We start from the raw sequence: 16,724 nt of genomic DNA, 5'->3' as shown, positions 1-16,724 counted from the left end.
TAAATGTAGTAAAATGAGCCAGATGTCTCAGTGTGCACAGTGTTAAACTGGCCTTTCCATTTAGCTCCAAAGTGCAATAACATGCGAAAGCTACTGAAAAAATATGACAACCTTTTAAATCCCACCATTGAATCTTCCTAGTATCCGCCTTTGGAATAAGCATTTTTCAGATGCGAGACTGTGGCACCAGAAGAAGTTTAACACCTAATGGTTTTAAAGGTCTCCCCCTTCTAGACTGTGAGCCCGTGGTTGGGTAGGGACCGTCTCTATATGTTGCCAACTTGTACTTCCCAAGTGCTTAGTACAGTGCTCTGCACATAGTAAGCGCTCAATAAATATGATTGAATGAATGAATGAATGAATGACAGTTACCCTCCTTGATGGCCAATCGCCCTCGGGATCGGGAATCAATCAATCCACGGTATTTACTGAGCAATTATTATGTGCAGAGTCAGGGAGTCAATCGTACTTGAACGCTTACTGTACGCAGAACAGTGCACTAAGTGCTTGGTCTCAGTGGAAAGAGCCTGGGCTTTGGAGTCAGAGGTCATGGGTTCAAATTCCAGCTCCGCCAATTGTCAGCTGTGTGACTTTGGGCAAGTCACTTCACTTCTCTGGGCCTCAGTTCCCTCATCTGTAAAATGCGGATTAAGACCATGAACCCCCCACCGTGGGACAACCTGATGACCTTGTAACCTCCCCAGCGCTTAGAACGGTGCTTTGCACATAGTAAGCGCTTAATAAATGTCATTATTATTATTATTATTACAGTATAACGACGTAACAGACACATTCCGGGCTCACAATGAGCTTACAGACTAGATCTGTACGCGATCTCTACCCATGAGAAGCTTACAGTCTAGGAATAAACCATATGACACAGGGACAAAGAACATATAGTAAGGACAAAGGCAGCAGTAACGACTGAGGCAAGAGGCACAGGAAAGTGATAACTGAAAAAACAGTGAGGACAAATCTTATTTCACCACACAAGAGGCTCTTCCGACTCTTACCTTTAGTGAGGGGACGGAAGAGAAAGAATTGGCAAATCAAATCGGACTTCTAGAAATAGTAACGGTATTTATTGGGCACCTGCTGAGAGCAGCGCATTGTACTGAGGGGACGGAAGAGAAAGAAATGGCAAATCAAATCGAACTTCTAGAAATAGTAACGGTATTTATTGGGCACCTGCTGAGAGTAGCGCATTGTACTGAGTGATCGGGAGATACAAGAGAAGCTCCTGATATACTCCCACCCAACAAGGTGCTTGCATTCTAACGGGGGGAGATGGTTGTAGAAATATTGAATGTGCATATATAGAAACTATCGATGGATATAAATGAATAAATACATTCACAGAAGAGGCGGCCGAAACACTGGTTAGAATTGGGGAACTGATAATTACTTAGGGGAGGTTTGTTGGAGAAGGTGGGATTTCAGGGGGGCTTTGAAGGTGGGGAGGGGCTTCGAAGTCCGGCAGACACGGGGGAGCAAGGGACTTCTAGGCCCCGTGGACAACTGAGGTGGGCTTGGGAAGAACACTGAAGCCTGAACCCAAAAATGAATTTTAAAATCCGTATCTACTGTTAGGCCCCCTGGACACTCTGTTTCACAGGGCAGACAGACTGCTAAATTCAAATAAGTGAACAAAATCGTGCAAATGCTGGTGCCAGAAGACCACTCCCAACTGCTGCTGGAGAAGCAGCGTGGCTCAGTGGAAAGAGCCCGGGCTTTGGAGTCAGAGGTCCTGGGTTCAAACCCCGGCTCCACCAATTTTCAGCTGTCACTTAACTTCTCTGTGCCTCAGTTCCCTCATCTGTAAAATGGGGATTAAGACTGTGAGCCCCCCGTGGGACAACCTGATCACCTTGTAACCTCTCCAGCGCTTAGAACGGTGCTTTGCACATAGTAAGCGCTTAATAAATGCCATTATTATTATTTGAGGGTCACTGATCTCAGGTCCACGAAAGCTCCACCCCACTAATGCTGTATTTATTGGCGAGAAACTCAGGGGCTGTCTATTCACAGTCCTCTAGACTGTAATGGCAAGTTCCCTGTGAACAGGGATCGTGTCTAATAATAATTATGGCATTTGTTAAGCGCTTACTATGTGCCAAGCACAGTGGTAGATACAGGGTAATCAGGTTGTCCCACGTGGGGCTCCCACTTTTAATCCCCATTTTACAGATGAGGTAACTGAGGCACAGAGAAGTGAAGTGACTTGCCCAAGGTCACACAGTAGACAAGTGGCAGAGCTGGGATTAGAACCCACGTCCTTTGACTCCCAAGCACGGGCTCTTTCTGTGAAGCTTTTATATTGTACTGTACTCCTCCAAGTGTTTAGTAGTAATGTACCCTGCACACTGTAAGCGCTCGATAAATACCAGTTGTAATCGCGACTCTGCCGCTTGACTGCTATGCGACCTTGGGCAAGTCACTTCACTTCTCTGGGCCTCAGTTACCTCATCTGTAAAATGGGGACTGAGGCTATGAACCCCACATGGGACGGGGACTGTGTCCAATTCAATTTCCTTGTAGCCACCGCAGCGCTTAGCACAGTGCCTGGTACATAATAATAATAATAATAATGACATTTATTAAGCGCTTCCTACGTGCAAAGCACTGTTCTAAGTGCTGCGGAGGTTACAAGGTGATTAGGTTGTCCCACAGGGGGCTTACAGTCCCATTTTAGAGATGAGGTAACTGAGGCACAGAAAAGTTAAGTGACTTGCCCACAGTCACCCAGCTGACAATTGGCAGAGCCGGAATTTGAACCCACGACCTCTGACTCCAGAGTCCGTGCTCTTTCCACTGAGCCCCGCTGCTTCTCTAAATACCATTATTACCATGATGATTACCCATCTGTCAATTAATCAGTGGTAATTACTGAGCACTAAACTGTGCGCCCAAGCACTTGGGAGAGTACAATACTGTAATTTTCTTTCCTTTATAGCGATATTGTTCAACAGTGGGTTAGATTGCTCATCAGTGGGCAACTAGTCTATTAGGAACTTGCAACTGTTTTAAAAGTGTGACTCACAGCCAAGATATAACGGCAAATAAAGCCCTTTCACCGAAGAAAGTCTGGCAAGGGAAAATTTAAGGATCATCTTACCTCGATTGTCATGTCAAAGGGAGTTGGACCGTCCGCCTCATCGTTCTGGGCCTCAAACATAGGCTCGGAAGCATCAACTAAGAAAATCAAACTATCTCGTCCTGAATATTTATAGTCTCCTGTGAACAGAGGAGGAAAAGGCTTTGGGAAATGTGTTTAAAATAACCTTGCTGATAAAATGACAGTCTTTCAGCAGCGTGGCTCAGGGGAAAGAGCCCGGGCTTTGGAGTGAAAGTGGCGGAGCCGGGATTTGAACCCATGACCTCTGACTCCAAAGCCCGGGCTCTTTCCACTGAGCCACGCTGCTTCTCTAAGCCTTGCACTTCTGTTTTAAGCACTTTGGGAAGTAGAATATCACAGCATTGGTAGACTCGTTCCCTGCCCACCGTAGATGGACATTAATGTTAATAAATAAATGGCGGAAATGTATATAAGTGCTGTGGGGCTGAGGGAGGAATGAACGAAGGGCGATGAAGAAGGGAGCAGGGGAAGACGAAATGAGCACTTAGTTGGGGGGGGAGGCCTCTTGGAGGAGACATTCTTTTAATAGGACTGGACTGTCAGCATGTTGTGAGCAGCAAATATCATCATCATCATCATCAATCGTATTTATTGAGCGCTTACTATGTGCAGAGCACTGTACTAAGCGCTTGGGAAGTACAAATTGGCAACACACAGAGACAGCCCCTACCCAACAGTGGGCTCACGGTCTAAAAGGGGGAGACAGAGAACAAAACCAAACATACTAACAAAATAAAATAAATATGTTTGTTTAGTGTTGTACTGTACTCTCCCAAGTGGGTAGTACAGTGCTCTGCACACAGTAAGCCCTCAGTAAATACGACTGAATGAATAATAAAGGCTTTGAAGGCAGGGAGGATGATCGTCTGTCAGATATGTGACTGTGTCAGATATGTGTCTTCTAGACCGTGAGCCCGCTGTTGGGTAGGGAACGTCTCTATATGTTGCCAACTTGGACTTCCTAAGCGCTCAGTACAGTGCTCTGCACACAGTAAGCGCTCAGTAAATACGACTGAATGAATAATAAAGGCTTTGAAGGCAGGGAGAATGATCGTCTGTCAGATATGTGACTGTGTCAGATATCTGTCGTCTAGACTGTGAGCCCGCTGTTGGGTAGGGACCGTCTCTATATGTTGCCAACTTGGACTTCCCAAGCGCTTAGTACAGTGCTCTGCACACAGTAAGCGCTCAATAAATACGACTGAATGAATGAATGAATGAGTCAAAGATCATGGGTTCAAATCCCGGCTCTGCCAATTGTCAGCTGTGTGACTTTGCGCAAGTCACTTCACTTCTCTGTGCCTCAGTTACCTCATCTGTAAAATGGGGATAATAATAATAATAATGGCATTTATTAAGCGCTTACTACGTGCAAAGCACTGTTCTAAGCGCTGGGGAGGTTACAAGGAGATCATGTTGTCCCACGTGGGGCTCACAGTCTTAATCCCCATTTTACAGATGAGGGAACTGAGGCTCAGAGAAGTTAAGTGACTTGCCCAAGGTCACACAGCAGACACGTGGCGGAGCCTGGATTCGAACCCATGACCTCTGACTCCAAAGCCCGGGCTCTTCTCCACTGAGCCACGCTGCTCTGTGAGCCTCCCGTGGGACAACCTGATCACCTTGTAACCTCCCCAGCGCTTAGAACAGTGCTTTGCACATAGTAAGCGCTTAATAAATACCAATATTATTATTATTATTTCAGCCTAACAAGTATCATTTCTGCTTCCTCTCTCAGTTACCCAGGATTTATCCGGTTTATGGATTATTCTGGTCTCTCGCTTCTCCTTTCCTTCCCTGGGGCCTGCAGCCTAAGGGCAATGTCACTGCTTCCCAGAATTTCCTCCAGAAGTTTTCTTCTTGCAAATAGCTCTGGTAAAAGGTGTCCCAGAGTATGTCAATAAATACGATTGAATGAATGAAATGCCCCCCAAGCCCGGGCTCCTTCCCCTGACCTCGCTGAGGCTGAGCCCCCTCCTTCCTCTCCCCCTCCCCATCCCCCCCCGCCTTACCTCCTTCCCCTCCCCACAGCACCTGTATATATGTTTGCGCAGATTTATTACTCAATCTATTTTACTTGTACATATTGACTATTCTATTTATTTTATTTTGTTAATATGTTTTGTTGTCTGTCTCCCCCTTCTAGACTGTGAGCCCGCTGTTGGGTAGGGACCGTCTCTATATGTTGCCAGCTTGTACTTCCCAAGCGCTTAGTCCAGTGCTCTGCACACAGTAAGCGCTCAATAAATACGATTGAATGAATGAATGAATGTCCCAGACGAAGCCCCCTTTTCCTCAGCTCCCCCACTCCCTTCCTCGTCATCTCGACTCACTCCCTTTGTTCTTCCTCCCATCTCTCTGCCCCACAGCACTTATGTATATATATACATATCTATAATCCGTTAATATTGATGCCTGGCTCCCCACCTCTAGACCGTACGCCCGTTGTGGGCAGGGACTGTCTCTCTTCATTGCTGCATTGTACTTTCCAAGCGCTTAGTCCAGTGCTCTGCACACAGGAAGCACTCAATCAATACAGCTGAATAGATGAATGAATGCAAGGCTGATGGGAGGAGATCGAAACCAGAGACAAAACACTGATTTTAAATTTTCCACACTATTTCTCACTCGCCATTTTCACCCATAATTCCACTAATTTGAGGGAGTAACTGGGATTGCTTTAGGGAGAAGAAACATAAGGCCTTAAAAGGCCCTTAATCACTAAAGCTCTGCCCCTTGAACCACGAGAGGAAGCAGAGATTCCATAAAGAGTGGGACCCGTATATATGTTTGTACATATTTTTTTACTCTATTTATTTAATTTATTTCTACATATCTATCCTATTTTATTTTGTTAGTATGTTTGGTTTTGTTCTCTGTCTGCCCCTTTTAGACTGTGAGCCCACTGTTGGGTAGGGACTGTCTCTATATGTTGCCAATTTGTACTTCCCAAGCGCTTAGTACAGTGATCTGCACATAGTAAGCGCTCAATAAATACGATTGATGATGATGACCCGGGGAAGCCTGGCTTAGTGGAAAAAGGAGTCGAGGTACTGGGTTCTAATCTCGGTTCTGACATCTGCCTTCGTCACTTCACCTCCCTGGACCTCAGTTTCTTCACCTGTGAAATGGGGACGCATACCCTCCCCACAGTGGTTGAAGGCCTCATGTGGGACAGAGACTGTGTCCACCTGATTATCCTGCATCTAACCACAGCACTTAGTACATCATCATCAATCGTATTTATTGAGCGCTTACTGTGTGCAGAGCACTGTACTAAGCGCTTGGGAAGTACAAATTGGCAACATATAGAGACAGTCCCTACCCAACAGTGGGCTCACAGTCTAAAAGGGGGAGACAGAGAACAAAACCAAACATACTAACAAAATAAAATAAATAGAATAGATATGTACAAGTAAAATAAATAAATAAATAGAGTAATAAATATGTACAAACATATATACATATATACAGGTGCCGTGGGGAAGGGAAGGAGGTAAGATGGGGGGATGGAGAGGGGGACGAGGGGGAGAGGAAGGAAGGGGCTCAGTACAGTGCTTGGCATCTAATAAGCACTTAAACGCCACTAGCATTATTTTTTCTTTTTACGTACACTTGGACGGCTCTGCAAACGCAGGTGATTTTTTCTAAAAAAAAACATAGCTGTCCCACATTTGGGACTTTCCTGGCTAAATTGATCGGCTTACTTTGTAACAATCCTCAACTGCCTTTACTCTTGCTCATTTTAAACGCCCAGACCACACTGCCTGGCTCGAGTACAATCAGTACATAATAATAATTATGGTATTTCTATGTGCCAGGCATTGACAATCCGGTCCCATATGAGACTCACAGTTTAAATATCATCATCATCATCAATCGTATTTATTGAGCGCTTACTGTGTGCACAGCACTGTACTAAGCGCTTGGGAAGTACAAGTTGGCAACATATAGAGACAGTCTACCCAACAGTGGGCTCACAGTCTAAATAGGAGGGGGAATGAGTACTGAATCCCCATTTTGCAGTTGAGGGAACTGAGGCACAGAGAAGTTAAGTAACTTGCCCAAGGTCACACAGCAGACAAGTGGCAGAGCTGGGATTGGAACCCAGTCCCATGCTCTATCCATCAGGCCATGCTGCTTTTCGGTTTAAGTCCCACAGCATTTCAAACCCCCGCTATCTCCCCGCTCCCTTCACAGGAGCTAAAAGGGATGAAGAAAGTCCTCAAATTGTTTTCTCCCGGTTTTCAAACATAATATAACAGGACGCTACACGCATTTTTTTGCTTACATGAAAGTAATCAGTCTCTTTTTTCAAGAAAACACTAAGGTGAAAAACCCTACCGACTGTTTCGGTCTCTTCGTCTTGTTCCTCCTCTTCTTCGCCTTCCTCATTTTTGTAGTAAGACTCCCAGGCTGACATGGTCCTTCTAAAAGAAAGAATAAGGCAGAATATTAGGGAATAAGGGAGAAGCAGTGTGGCTCAGTGGAAAGAGCCCGGGCTTTGGAGTCGGAGGTCATGGTTTCAAATCCCGGCTCCGCCAATTGTCAGCTGGGTGACTTTGGGCAAGTCACTTCACTTCTCTGGGCCTCAGTTCCCTCATCTGTAAAATGGGGATGAAGACTGTGAGCCCCCTGTGGGACAACCTGGTCACCTTGTAACCTCCCCAGCGCTTAGAACATTCATTCATTCATTCAATCGCATTTATTGAGCACTTACTGTGTGCAGAGCACTGTACTAAGCACTTGGGAAGTACAAGTTGGCAACATCTAGAGATGGTCCCTACCCAACAGCGGGCTCACAGTCTAGAAGGGGGAGAAAGAGAACAAAACATATTAACAAAATAAATATGTACAAATAAAATAAATACATAGAGTAATAAATACATACAAACATATATACAGGTATGCCATGAATCAATCAATCATGTTTATTGAGCGCTTACTGTGTGCAGAGCACTGTACTAAGCGCTTGGGAAGTCCAAGTTGGCAACATATAGAGACGGTCCCTACCCAACAGTGGGCTCACAGTCTAGAAGGGGGAGACAGAGAACAAAATCAAACATACTAACAAAATAAAATAAATAGAACAGATATGTACAAGTAAAATAAATAAATGAGTAATAAATATGTACAAACATATATACAGGTACATATCATTATCATTATTATTACTGTAACAACAAACAGACACGTTCCTGCCCACAACGAGCTCACAGTCTAGAGGGCATAGAGCTTACTGTGGGCAAAGCACTGTACTAAGCGCTTGAGAGACTACAATTTAACAAAAAACAGACACATTCCTGCCCACAGCGAGCTCACAGTCCAGAGGGCATAATCTCTAGAAGTCTAACCCCGGCTCCGCCATTTGTCAGCTGTGTGACCTCGGGCAAGTCACTTCTCTGGACCTCAGTTCCCTCATCTGTAAAATGGGGATGAAGACTGTGAGGCCCACGCGGGACAACCTGATTACCCTGTATTCCCCCCCAGCGCTTAGAGCAGTGCTTGGCACTGTAAGCGCTTAACAAATGCCATCATTACTATTATTATTAGAGGGCATAATTAGAGGGCATTATTAGAGGGCAGTGTGTGCCAAGCACTGTCCTAAGTGCTTGGGAGAGTACAATATAGCAATAAATTGGACACATTGCCTGCCCCCAAGGGCCTCACTTCTGGCCCGAGCGGGAGTGAAGCCAAGAGGTTTGTTAAGGCCTGTGAAGGGGGGTGGTCCAGGCCCCGGGCCCGGCAGCACTGAGGGGGGGCTCAGAGGAGACACCAGAAAGAAATGGGGCGAGGGAAGGAGGGGAGCCGAACATGGGGGGCGCGAAGTCCTTGGAGAGAAGCACTGAGAGAAGCAGCGTGGCTCAGTGGAAAGAGCACGAACTTGGGAGTCAGAGGTCGTGGGTTCTAATCCCGCCTCCGCCACCTGACAGCTGTGTGACTTTGAGCAAGCCACTTCACTCCTCTGGGCCTCAGTGACCTCATCTGGAAAATGGGGATTGAGACTGTAAGCCCCCGTGGGACAACAATGCATTTATTACTCTATTTATTTTATTTTGTTAATATGTTTTGTGCTGTTCTCTGTCTCCCCCTTCTAATCAATCAATCAATTGTATTTATTGAGCACTTACTATGTGCAGAGCACTGTACTAAGCGCTTGGGAAGTACAAATTGGCAACATCTAGAGACGGTCCCTACCCAACAGTGGGCTCACAGTCTAAAAGGGGGAGAGAGCACCTTACTAGAAGTAAGCAACTTCTAGACTGTGAGCCCGCTGTTGGGCCGGGACTGTCTCTAGATGTTGCCAACTTGGACTTCCCAAGCGCTTAGTACAGTGCTCTGCACACAGTAAGCACTCAATAAATACGACTGAACGAATGAACAACCTGATGACCATGTATCTCCCCCAGTGCTTAGAACAGTGCTTGGAACATAGTAAGCGCTTAGCAAATACCACCATCATTATCATTTTTATTAATTATTATTACTATTTTATTAGCGTGGCTCAGTGGAAAGAACCCGGGCTTGGGAGTCAGAGGTCATGGGTTCAAATCCCTTCTCTGCCAATTGTCAGCTGTGTGACTTTGGGCAAGTCACTTCACTTCTCTGTGCCTCAGTTAACCTCATCTGTAAAATGGGGATGAAGACTGCGAGCCCCAAGCGGGACAACCTGATCACCTTGTAACCTCCCCAGCGCTTAGAACAGTGCTTTGGACATAGTGAGCACTTAATATATGCCATTCTTATTATTATTATGAAGACTGTGGGCCCCACGTGGCACAACCTGATGACCTTGCATCTCCCCCAGCGCTTAGAACATTAATTCATTCGTATTTATTGAGCGCTTGCTATGCGCAGAGCACTGTACTACGCGCTTGGGAAGTCCAAGTTGGCAACATATAGAGACAGTCCCTACCCAACAACGGGGCTCACAGTCTAGAAGGGGGAGACAGACAACAAAACAAAACATATTAACAAAATAAAATAAGTAGAATAGTAAATATGTACAAGTAAAATAGAGTAATGAATCTGTACAAACATATATACAGGTGCTGTGGGGAGGGGAAGGAGATAGGGCGGGGGGATGGAGAGGAGGAGAGGAAAGGCAGGCTCAGTGTGGGAAGGCCTCCTGGAGGAGGTGAGCTCTCAGTAGGGCTTTGAAGGGAGGAAGAGAACAGTGCTTGGCACATAGTAAGCCCTCGTCCCCCTCTCCATCCCCCCATCTTACCTCCTTCCCTTCCTCACAGCACCTGTATATATGTATATATGTTTGTACAGATTTATTACTCTATTTTACTTGTACATATCTATTCTATTAATTTTATTTTGTTAATATGTTTGGTTTTGTTCTCTGTCTCCCCCTTGTAGACTGTGAGCCCACTGTTGGGCAGGGACCGTCTCTATATGTTGCCAACTTGTACTTCCCAAGCGCTTAGTACAGTGTTCTGCACACAGTAAGCACTCAATAAATACAATTGATTGATTAATAAATGTCATTATTATTATTATGAAGACTGTGAGCCCCACGTGGCACAACCTCATTCATTCAATCGTATTTATTGAGCGCTTACTGTGTGCAGAGCACTGGACTAAGAGCTTGGGAAGTACAAGTTGGCAACATATAGAGACGGTCCTTCCCCAACAACGGGCTCACAGTCTAGAAGGGGGAGACAGACGACAAAACAAAACATATTAACAAAATAAAATATGTAGAATAGTAAATATGTACAAGTAAAATAAATAGAGTGATGAATCTGTACAAACATATATACAGGTGCTGTGGGGAGGGGAAGGAGGTAGGGTGGGGGGAGGGGGAGAGGAAAAAGGGGGCTCAGTGTGGGAAGGCCTCCTGGAGGAGGTGAGCTCTCAGTAGGGCTTTGAAGGGAGGAAGAGAACAGTGCTTTGCACATAGTAAGCGCTTAATAAATGTCATTATTATTATTACGAAGACTGTGAGCCCCACGTGGCACAACCTGATTCATTCATTCATTCAATCGTACTTATTGAGCGCTTACTGTGTGCAGAGCACTGGACTAAGCGCTTGGGAAGTCCAAGTTGGCACCATCTAGAGAAGGTCCCTACCCAACAGCGGGCTCACAGTCTAGAAGGGGGAGACAGACAACGAAACAGATTAACAAAATAAAATAAACAGAATAAATATGTACACGCAAAATAAATAAATAAATATGTGACCTCGGGCAAGTCACAGCTTCTTTTGGTTTCAGTTTCCTCATGGCGGGGGAAGCCAGGTGGGAGGCGGAAGGGCTGCTGGACCCCGAGCTCGGGTACGAAGGCATTGGCGCTGGAGGGGATTTCTTGATGGAGGGGCTCGCATCCAATCAATCAATCAATCAATCAATCATATTTATTGAGCGCTTACTATGTGCAGAGCACTGTACTAAGCGCTTGGGAAGTACAAATTGGCAACACATAGAGACAGTCCCTACCCAACAGTGGGCTCACAGTCTAAAAGGGGGAGACAGAGAACAGAACCAAACATACCAACAAAATAAAATAGGATAGAAATGTACAAGTAAAATAAATGAATAAATAAATAAATAAATAAATAAATCGTATTTATTGAGCGCTTACTATGTGCAGAGCACTGTACTAAGCGCTTGGGAAGTACAAATTGGCATCACATGGAGACAGTCCCTACCCAACAGTGGGCTCACAGTCTAGAAGGGGGAGACAGAGAACAGAACCAAACATACCAACAAAATAAAATAAGTAGGATAGAAATGTACAAGTAAAATAAATAAATAAATAAATAAATAAATAGAGTAATAAATATGTACAAGCATATATACATATATACAGGTGCTATGGGGAAGGGAAGGAGGTAAGATGGGGGGATGGAGAGGGGGACGAGGGGGAGAGGAAGGAAGGGGCTCAGTGTGGGAAGGCCTCCTGGAGGAGGTGAGCTCTCAGCAGGGCCTTGAAGGGAGGAAGAGAGCTAGCTTGGTGGATGGGCAGAGGGAGGGCATTCCGGGCCCGGGGGAGGACGTGGGCCGGGGGTCGATGGCGGGACAGGCGAGAGCGAGGTACGGCGAGGAGATCAACGGTGGAGGAGCGGAGGGTGCGGGCTGGGCTGGAGAAGGAGAGAAGGGAGGGGAGGTAGGAGGGGGCGAGGGGATGGATGGATGGATGGACAGCCTTGAAGCCCAGGGGGAGGAGTTTCTGCCTGATGCGCAGATTGATCGGTAGCCACTGGAGATTTCTGAGAAGGGGAGTAATATGCCCAGAGCGTTTCTGGACAAAGATAATCTGGGCGGCAGCATGAAGTATGAACTGAAGTGGAGAGAGACACGAGGATGGGAGATCAGAGAGAAGGCTGGTGCAGTAGTCCAGACGGGATAGGATGAGAGCTTGAACGAGCAGGGGAGCGGTTGGGATGGAGAGGAAAGGGCGGATCTTGGCAATGTTGCGGAGCTGAGACCGGCAGGTTTTGGTGACGGCTTGGATGTGAGGGGTGAACGAGAGAGCGGAGTCGAGGATGACACCAAGGTTGCGGGCTTGTGAGACGGGAAGGATGGTAGTGCCGTCAACAGAGATGGGAAAGTCTGGGAGAGGGCAAGGTTTGGGAGGGAAGACAAGGAGCTCAGTCTTCGACATGTTGAGCTTTAGGTGGCGGGGAAAAATTACTAGGTGGCCAGCGCCGTTTGAAGCAGTGGGGTAGAGACAAGTTCATTCATTCATTCCATTGTATTTATTGAGCGCTTACTATGTGCAGAGCACTGTACCAAGCGCTTGGGAAGTCCAAGTTGGCAACATATAGAGATGGTCCCTACCCAACAGAGGGCTCACAGTCTAGAAGGGGGAGACAATCAATCAATCAATCAATCAATCGTATTTATTGAGCGCTTACTATGTGCAGAGCACTGTACTAAGCACTTGGGAAGTACAAATTGGCAACACATAGAGACAGTCCCTACCCAACAGTGGGCTCACAGTCTAAAAGGGGGAGACAGAGAACAGAACCAAACATACCAACAAAATAAAATAAATAGGATAGAAATGTACAAGTAAAATAAATAAATAAATAAATAGAGTAATAAATATGTACAACCATATATACATATATACAGGTGCTGTGGGGAAGGGAAGGAGGTAAGATGAGACAGACAACAAAACATATTAACAAAATAAAATAGACGAGTAAGTGCTTAAGAAATACCATACAAAAACAGACTTTCTCTCCTCCTCCTTCAGGAGAAACGTGGTTCTGTGGCATGAGACGGTGAAGGTCAGAAATCCATGGTATAATTTCAAAGCAAAGGCAGACTATAGGCTCAGATTCGGGTTATTCAGGTGGGAAACGGGCCCCCGGCCCCCGTGGGGCTCACGGTCATCATCATCATCAATCGTATTTATTGAGTGCTTACTGTGTGCAGAGCACTGTACTAAGCGCTTGGGAAGTACAAGCTGGCAACACATAGAGACAGTCCCTACCCAACAGTGGGCTCACAGTCTAGAAGGGGGAGACCGAGAACAAAACCAAACATACTAACAAAATAAAATAAATAGAATAGATATGTACAAGTAAAATAAATAAATAGAGTAACAAATATGTACAAACATATATACATATATACAGGTGCTGTGGGGAAGGGAAGGAGGTAAGATGAGGGGGGTGGAGAGGGGGAGGTCGTCATCCCTCTTTGAGGGAGGAGGGAACTGAGGCCTGGAGAAGGGAAGTGACTCGCTCAAGAGAAGCAGCGTGGCTCAGTGGAAAGAGCCCGGGCTTTGGAGTCAGAGGTCATGGGTTCAAATCCCGGCCCCGCCAACTGTCAGCTGGGTGACTTTGGGCAAGTCACTTCACTACTCTGAGCCTCAGTTACCCCATCTGTAAAATGGGGATTAAGACTGTGAGCCCCCCGTGGGACAACCTGATCACCTGGTAACCTCCCCAGCGCTCAAAACGGTGCTTTGCATGTAGTAAGCGCTTAATAAATGCCACCATTATTATTATTATTATTCATTCAATCAAGTATTTATTGAGTGCTTACTGTGTGCAGAGCACTGTACTAAGTGCTTGGGAAGTCCAAGTTGGCAACACATAGAGACGGTCCCTACCAACAACGGGGCTCACAGTCTAGAAGGGGGAGGCAGAGAACAAAACAAAACATAAAAACAAAATCAACAGAATAGATCAATCAATCAATCAATCGTACTTATTGAGCGCTTACTGTGTGCAGAGCACTGGACTAAGCGCTTGGGAAGTCCAAGTTGGCAACAACAAGTAAAATAAATAGAGCGATAAATATGTACAATCAAACAATCGTATTTATTGAGCACTCACTGTGTGCAGAGCACTGTACTAAGTGCCTGGGAAGTCCAAGCTGGCAACATAGAGAGACGGTCCCTACCCAACAGTGGGTTCACAGTCTAGAAGGGGGAGACAGAGAACAAAACCAAACCTATTAACAAAATAAAATAAACAGAATAGATATGTACAAGTTAAATAAATAGAGTAATAAATGTGTACAAACATATATACATATATACAGGTGCTGTGGGGAGGGGAAGGAGGTAAGGCGGGGGGGATGGGGAGGGAGAGGAAGGAGGGGGCTCAGTCTGGGAAGGCCTCCTGTTGCCAAAGTCTCCACTGATGACCTTGTATCAATCAATCGTATTTATTGATCGCTTACTGTGTGCAGAGCACTGGACTAAGCGCTTGGGAAGTACAAGTTGGCAACATATAGAGACAGTCCCTACCCAACAGTGGGCTCACAGTCTAAAAGGGGGGACAAAAATTTTATTATCACACCTTGTAACCTCCACAGCGCTTAGAACAGTGCTTGACACATAGTAAGCACTTAACAAATACCACCAGTATTATTATTATTATTCACTATTATTATTATTATTATTACCTGGGGCGCCCAGCGAGCCGGCCTGAGGTAAGAGGAAGTGAGGCGAGTGGCCTAAAGGGGGGGGGAGGGGTCCTGTGACGTCACCACGCTAGCCGCGCGCACGTTCCCGACGAGGCGGGGGGCGTGTCCCAAAGGGGGTTCCTGTGACGTCACCGCGCTAGCCGCGCGCACGTCCCCGCCGAGGCGGGTGGTGTGTCCCCAAGGGGGGGGGGGGGGTGGCCCTGTGACGTCACTGCGCTTGCCGCAAGCACGTCCCCGCCGAGGCGGGAGGCGTGTCCCCAAGGGGTTCCTGTTACGTCACCACCCTAGCCGCGCTCACGTTCCCGACGAGGCGGGGGCGTATCCCAAAGGGGGGTTCCTGTGACGTCACCGCGCTGGCCGCGCGCACGTCCCCGCCGAGGCGGAGGTGTATCCCAAAGGGGGTTCCTGTGACGTCACCGTGCGAGGCGGGGGCGTGTCCCCGGGGGGGTTCCTTTGGCGTCACCGCGCTAGCCGCGCGCACGTCCCCTCCATGGGGGGGGCATGTCCCCAAGGGGTTCCTGTGACGTCACCATGCTGGCCGCGCGCACGTCCCCCCCCGAGGCGGGGGGTGTGACCCAAGGGGTCATTTGACGTCACCACGCTAGCCGCGCGCACGTCCCCTCCGGGGCGGGGGGCGTGTCCCCAAGGGGTTCCTGTGACGTCACCACGCTCCCCTTCTAAAAATCATTCATTCATTCAGTCGTATTTATTGAGCACTTACTGTGTGCAGAGCACTGGACTAAGCGCTTGGGAAGTACAAGTTGGCAACATATAGAGACGGTCCCTACCCAACAGCGGGCTCACAGTCTAAAAGGGGGGGACGGACAACAACACCCAACATACTAACGATTGAATGAATGAATGAATGAATACTCTCTGAGGCAGAGGTCGTGCCCCCCAAGGCGGGGGTCCCTGTGACGTCACCGTGCTAGCCGCGCGCTAGTCCCCTTCTCTCCGGCACGTGCCCGCCTCGCGGGCGCGAGAGGGCGGGGCCGCGGGCCGCATGCGCAGGAGGGGAGCGCCAGCTCACCTCACAGTGGGGGCCCCCCCCCGCGGGCGGCGCGCATGCGCGAGCGCGCGTGAGGGAGTCCGGTCGGCGGCGGCGGGGTTAGTACAGTGCTGTGCACACAGGAAGCGCTCAATAAATACGATTGAATGAATGAATGAATGGCGGCGCGCCCGTCCCCTCCGAGGCGGAGGGCGTGTCCCCCAAAGCGGGGGTCCCTGTGACGTCACCGCGCTAGCCGCGCGCGCGCGCGTCCCCTCCTCTCCCGCAGGTGCCCGCCTCGCGGGCGCGAGAGGGCGGGGCCTCGGGGCGCATGCGCAGGAGGGGAGTGCCCGCTCACCTCACAGTGGGGGAGGGGTGGCGCGCATGCGCGAGCGCGCATGAGGGAGGGAGTCCGGTCTGGTCCGGTCCGGTCGGCGGCGGGGTTAGTACAGTGCTGTGCACACAGGAAGCGCTCAATAAATAAGATTGACTAAATGAGTGATTGAATGAGTGAATGAATGAATAGCGGCGCGCCCGTCCCCTCCGAGGCGGAGGGCCTGTCCCCCAAGGCGGGGGTCCCTGTGACGTCACCGCGCTAGCCGCGCGCGCGCGCGTCCCCACCTCTCCGGCACGTGCCCGCCTCGCGGGCGCGAGAGGGCGGGGCCTCGGGGCGCATGCGCAGGAGGAGAGCGCCCTCTGTCAC

At 48.0% G+C, this 16,724-nt stretch overlaps 1 protein-coding gene across 3 annotated transcripts in view; it reads right to left on the bottom strand.

Moving 5' to 3' along the window:
• XRCC6 (X-ray repair cross complementing 6) overlaps window positions 1–16,417 on the bottom strand; it is a 40,308-nt gene extending 23,891 nt beyond the window's left edge. Inside the window, exons 1-3 of one of the 3 annotated variants that reach the window (XM_038756553.1) lie at window positions 16,380–16,417; window positions 7,481–7,566; window positions 3,116–3,234 (exon numbers count right to left, since the gene is read on the bottom strand). In XM_038756553.1, coding sequence (XP_038612481.1) covers window positions 3,116–3,234; window positions 7,481–7,559 — 198 coding nt within the window. In that variant the 5' untranslated portion in view covers window positions 7,560–7,566; window positions 16,380–16,417. Of the gene's footprint in view, window positions 1–3,115; window positions 3,235–7,480; window positions 7,567–11,329; window positions 11,338–15,012; window positions 15,085–16,379 lie in introns of those variants that run through there. The other 2 variants (XM_038756552.1, XM_038756554.1) reach the window with 2 other exon arrangements.
• Between the last annotated feature and the right edge of the window lie 307 nt (window positions 16,418–16,724).

Source organism: Tachyglossus aculeatus, chromosome 14 (genome assembly GCF_015852505.1).
Source record: "Tachyglossus aculeatus isolate mTacAcu1 chromosome 14, mTacAcu1.pri, whole genome shotgun sequence".
Taxonomy (NCBI): domain Eukaryota; kingdom Metazoa; phylum Chordata; class Mammalia; order Monotremata; family Tachyglossidae; genus Tachyglossus; species Tachyglossus aculeatus.
The sequence above is the reverse complement of the archived record's forward strand: the minus strand, read 5'-3'. Positions and strand labels throughout refer to the sequence as shown.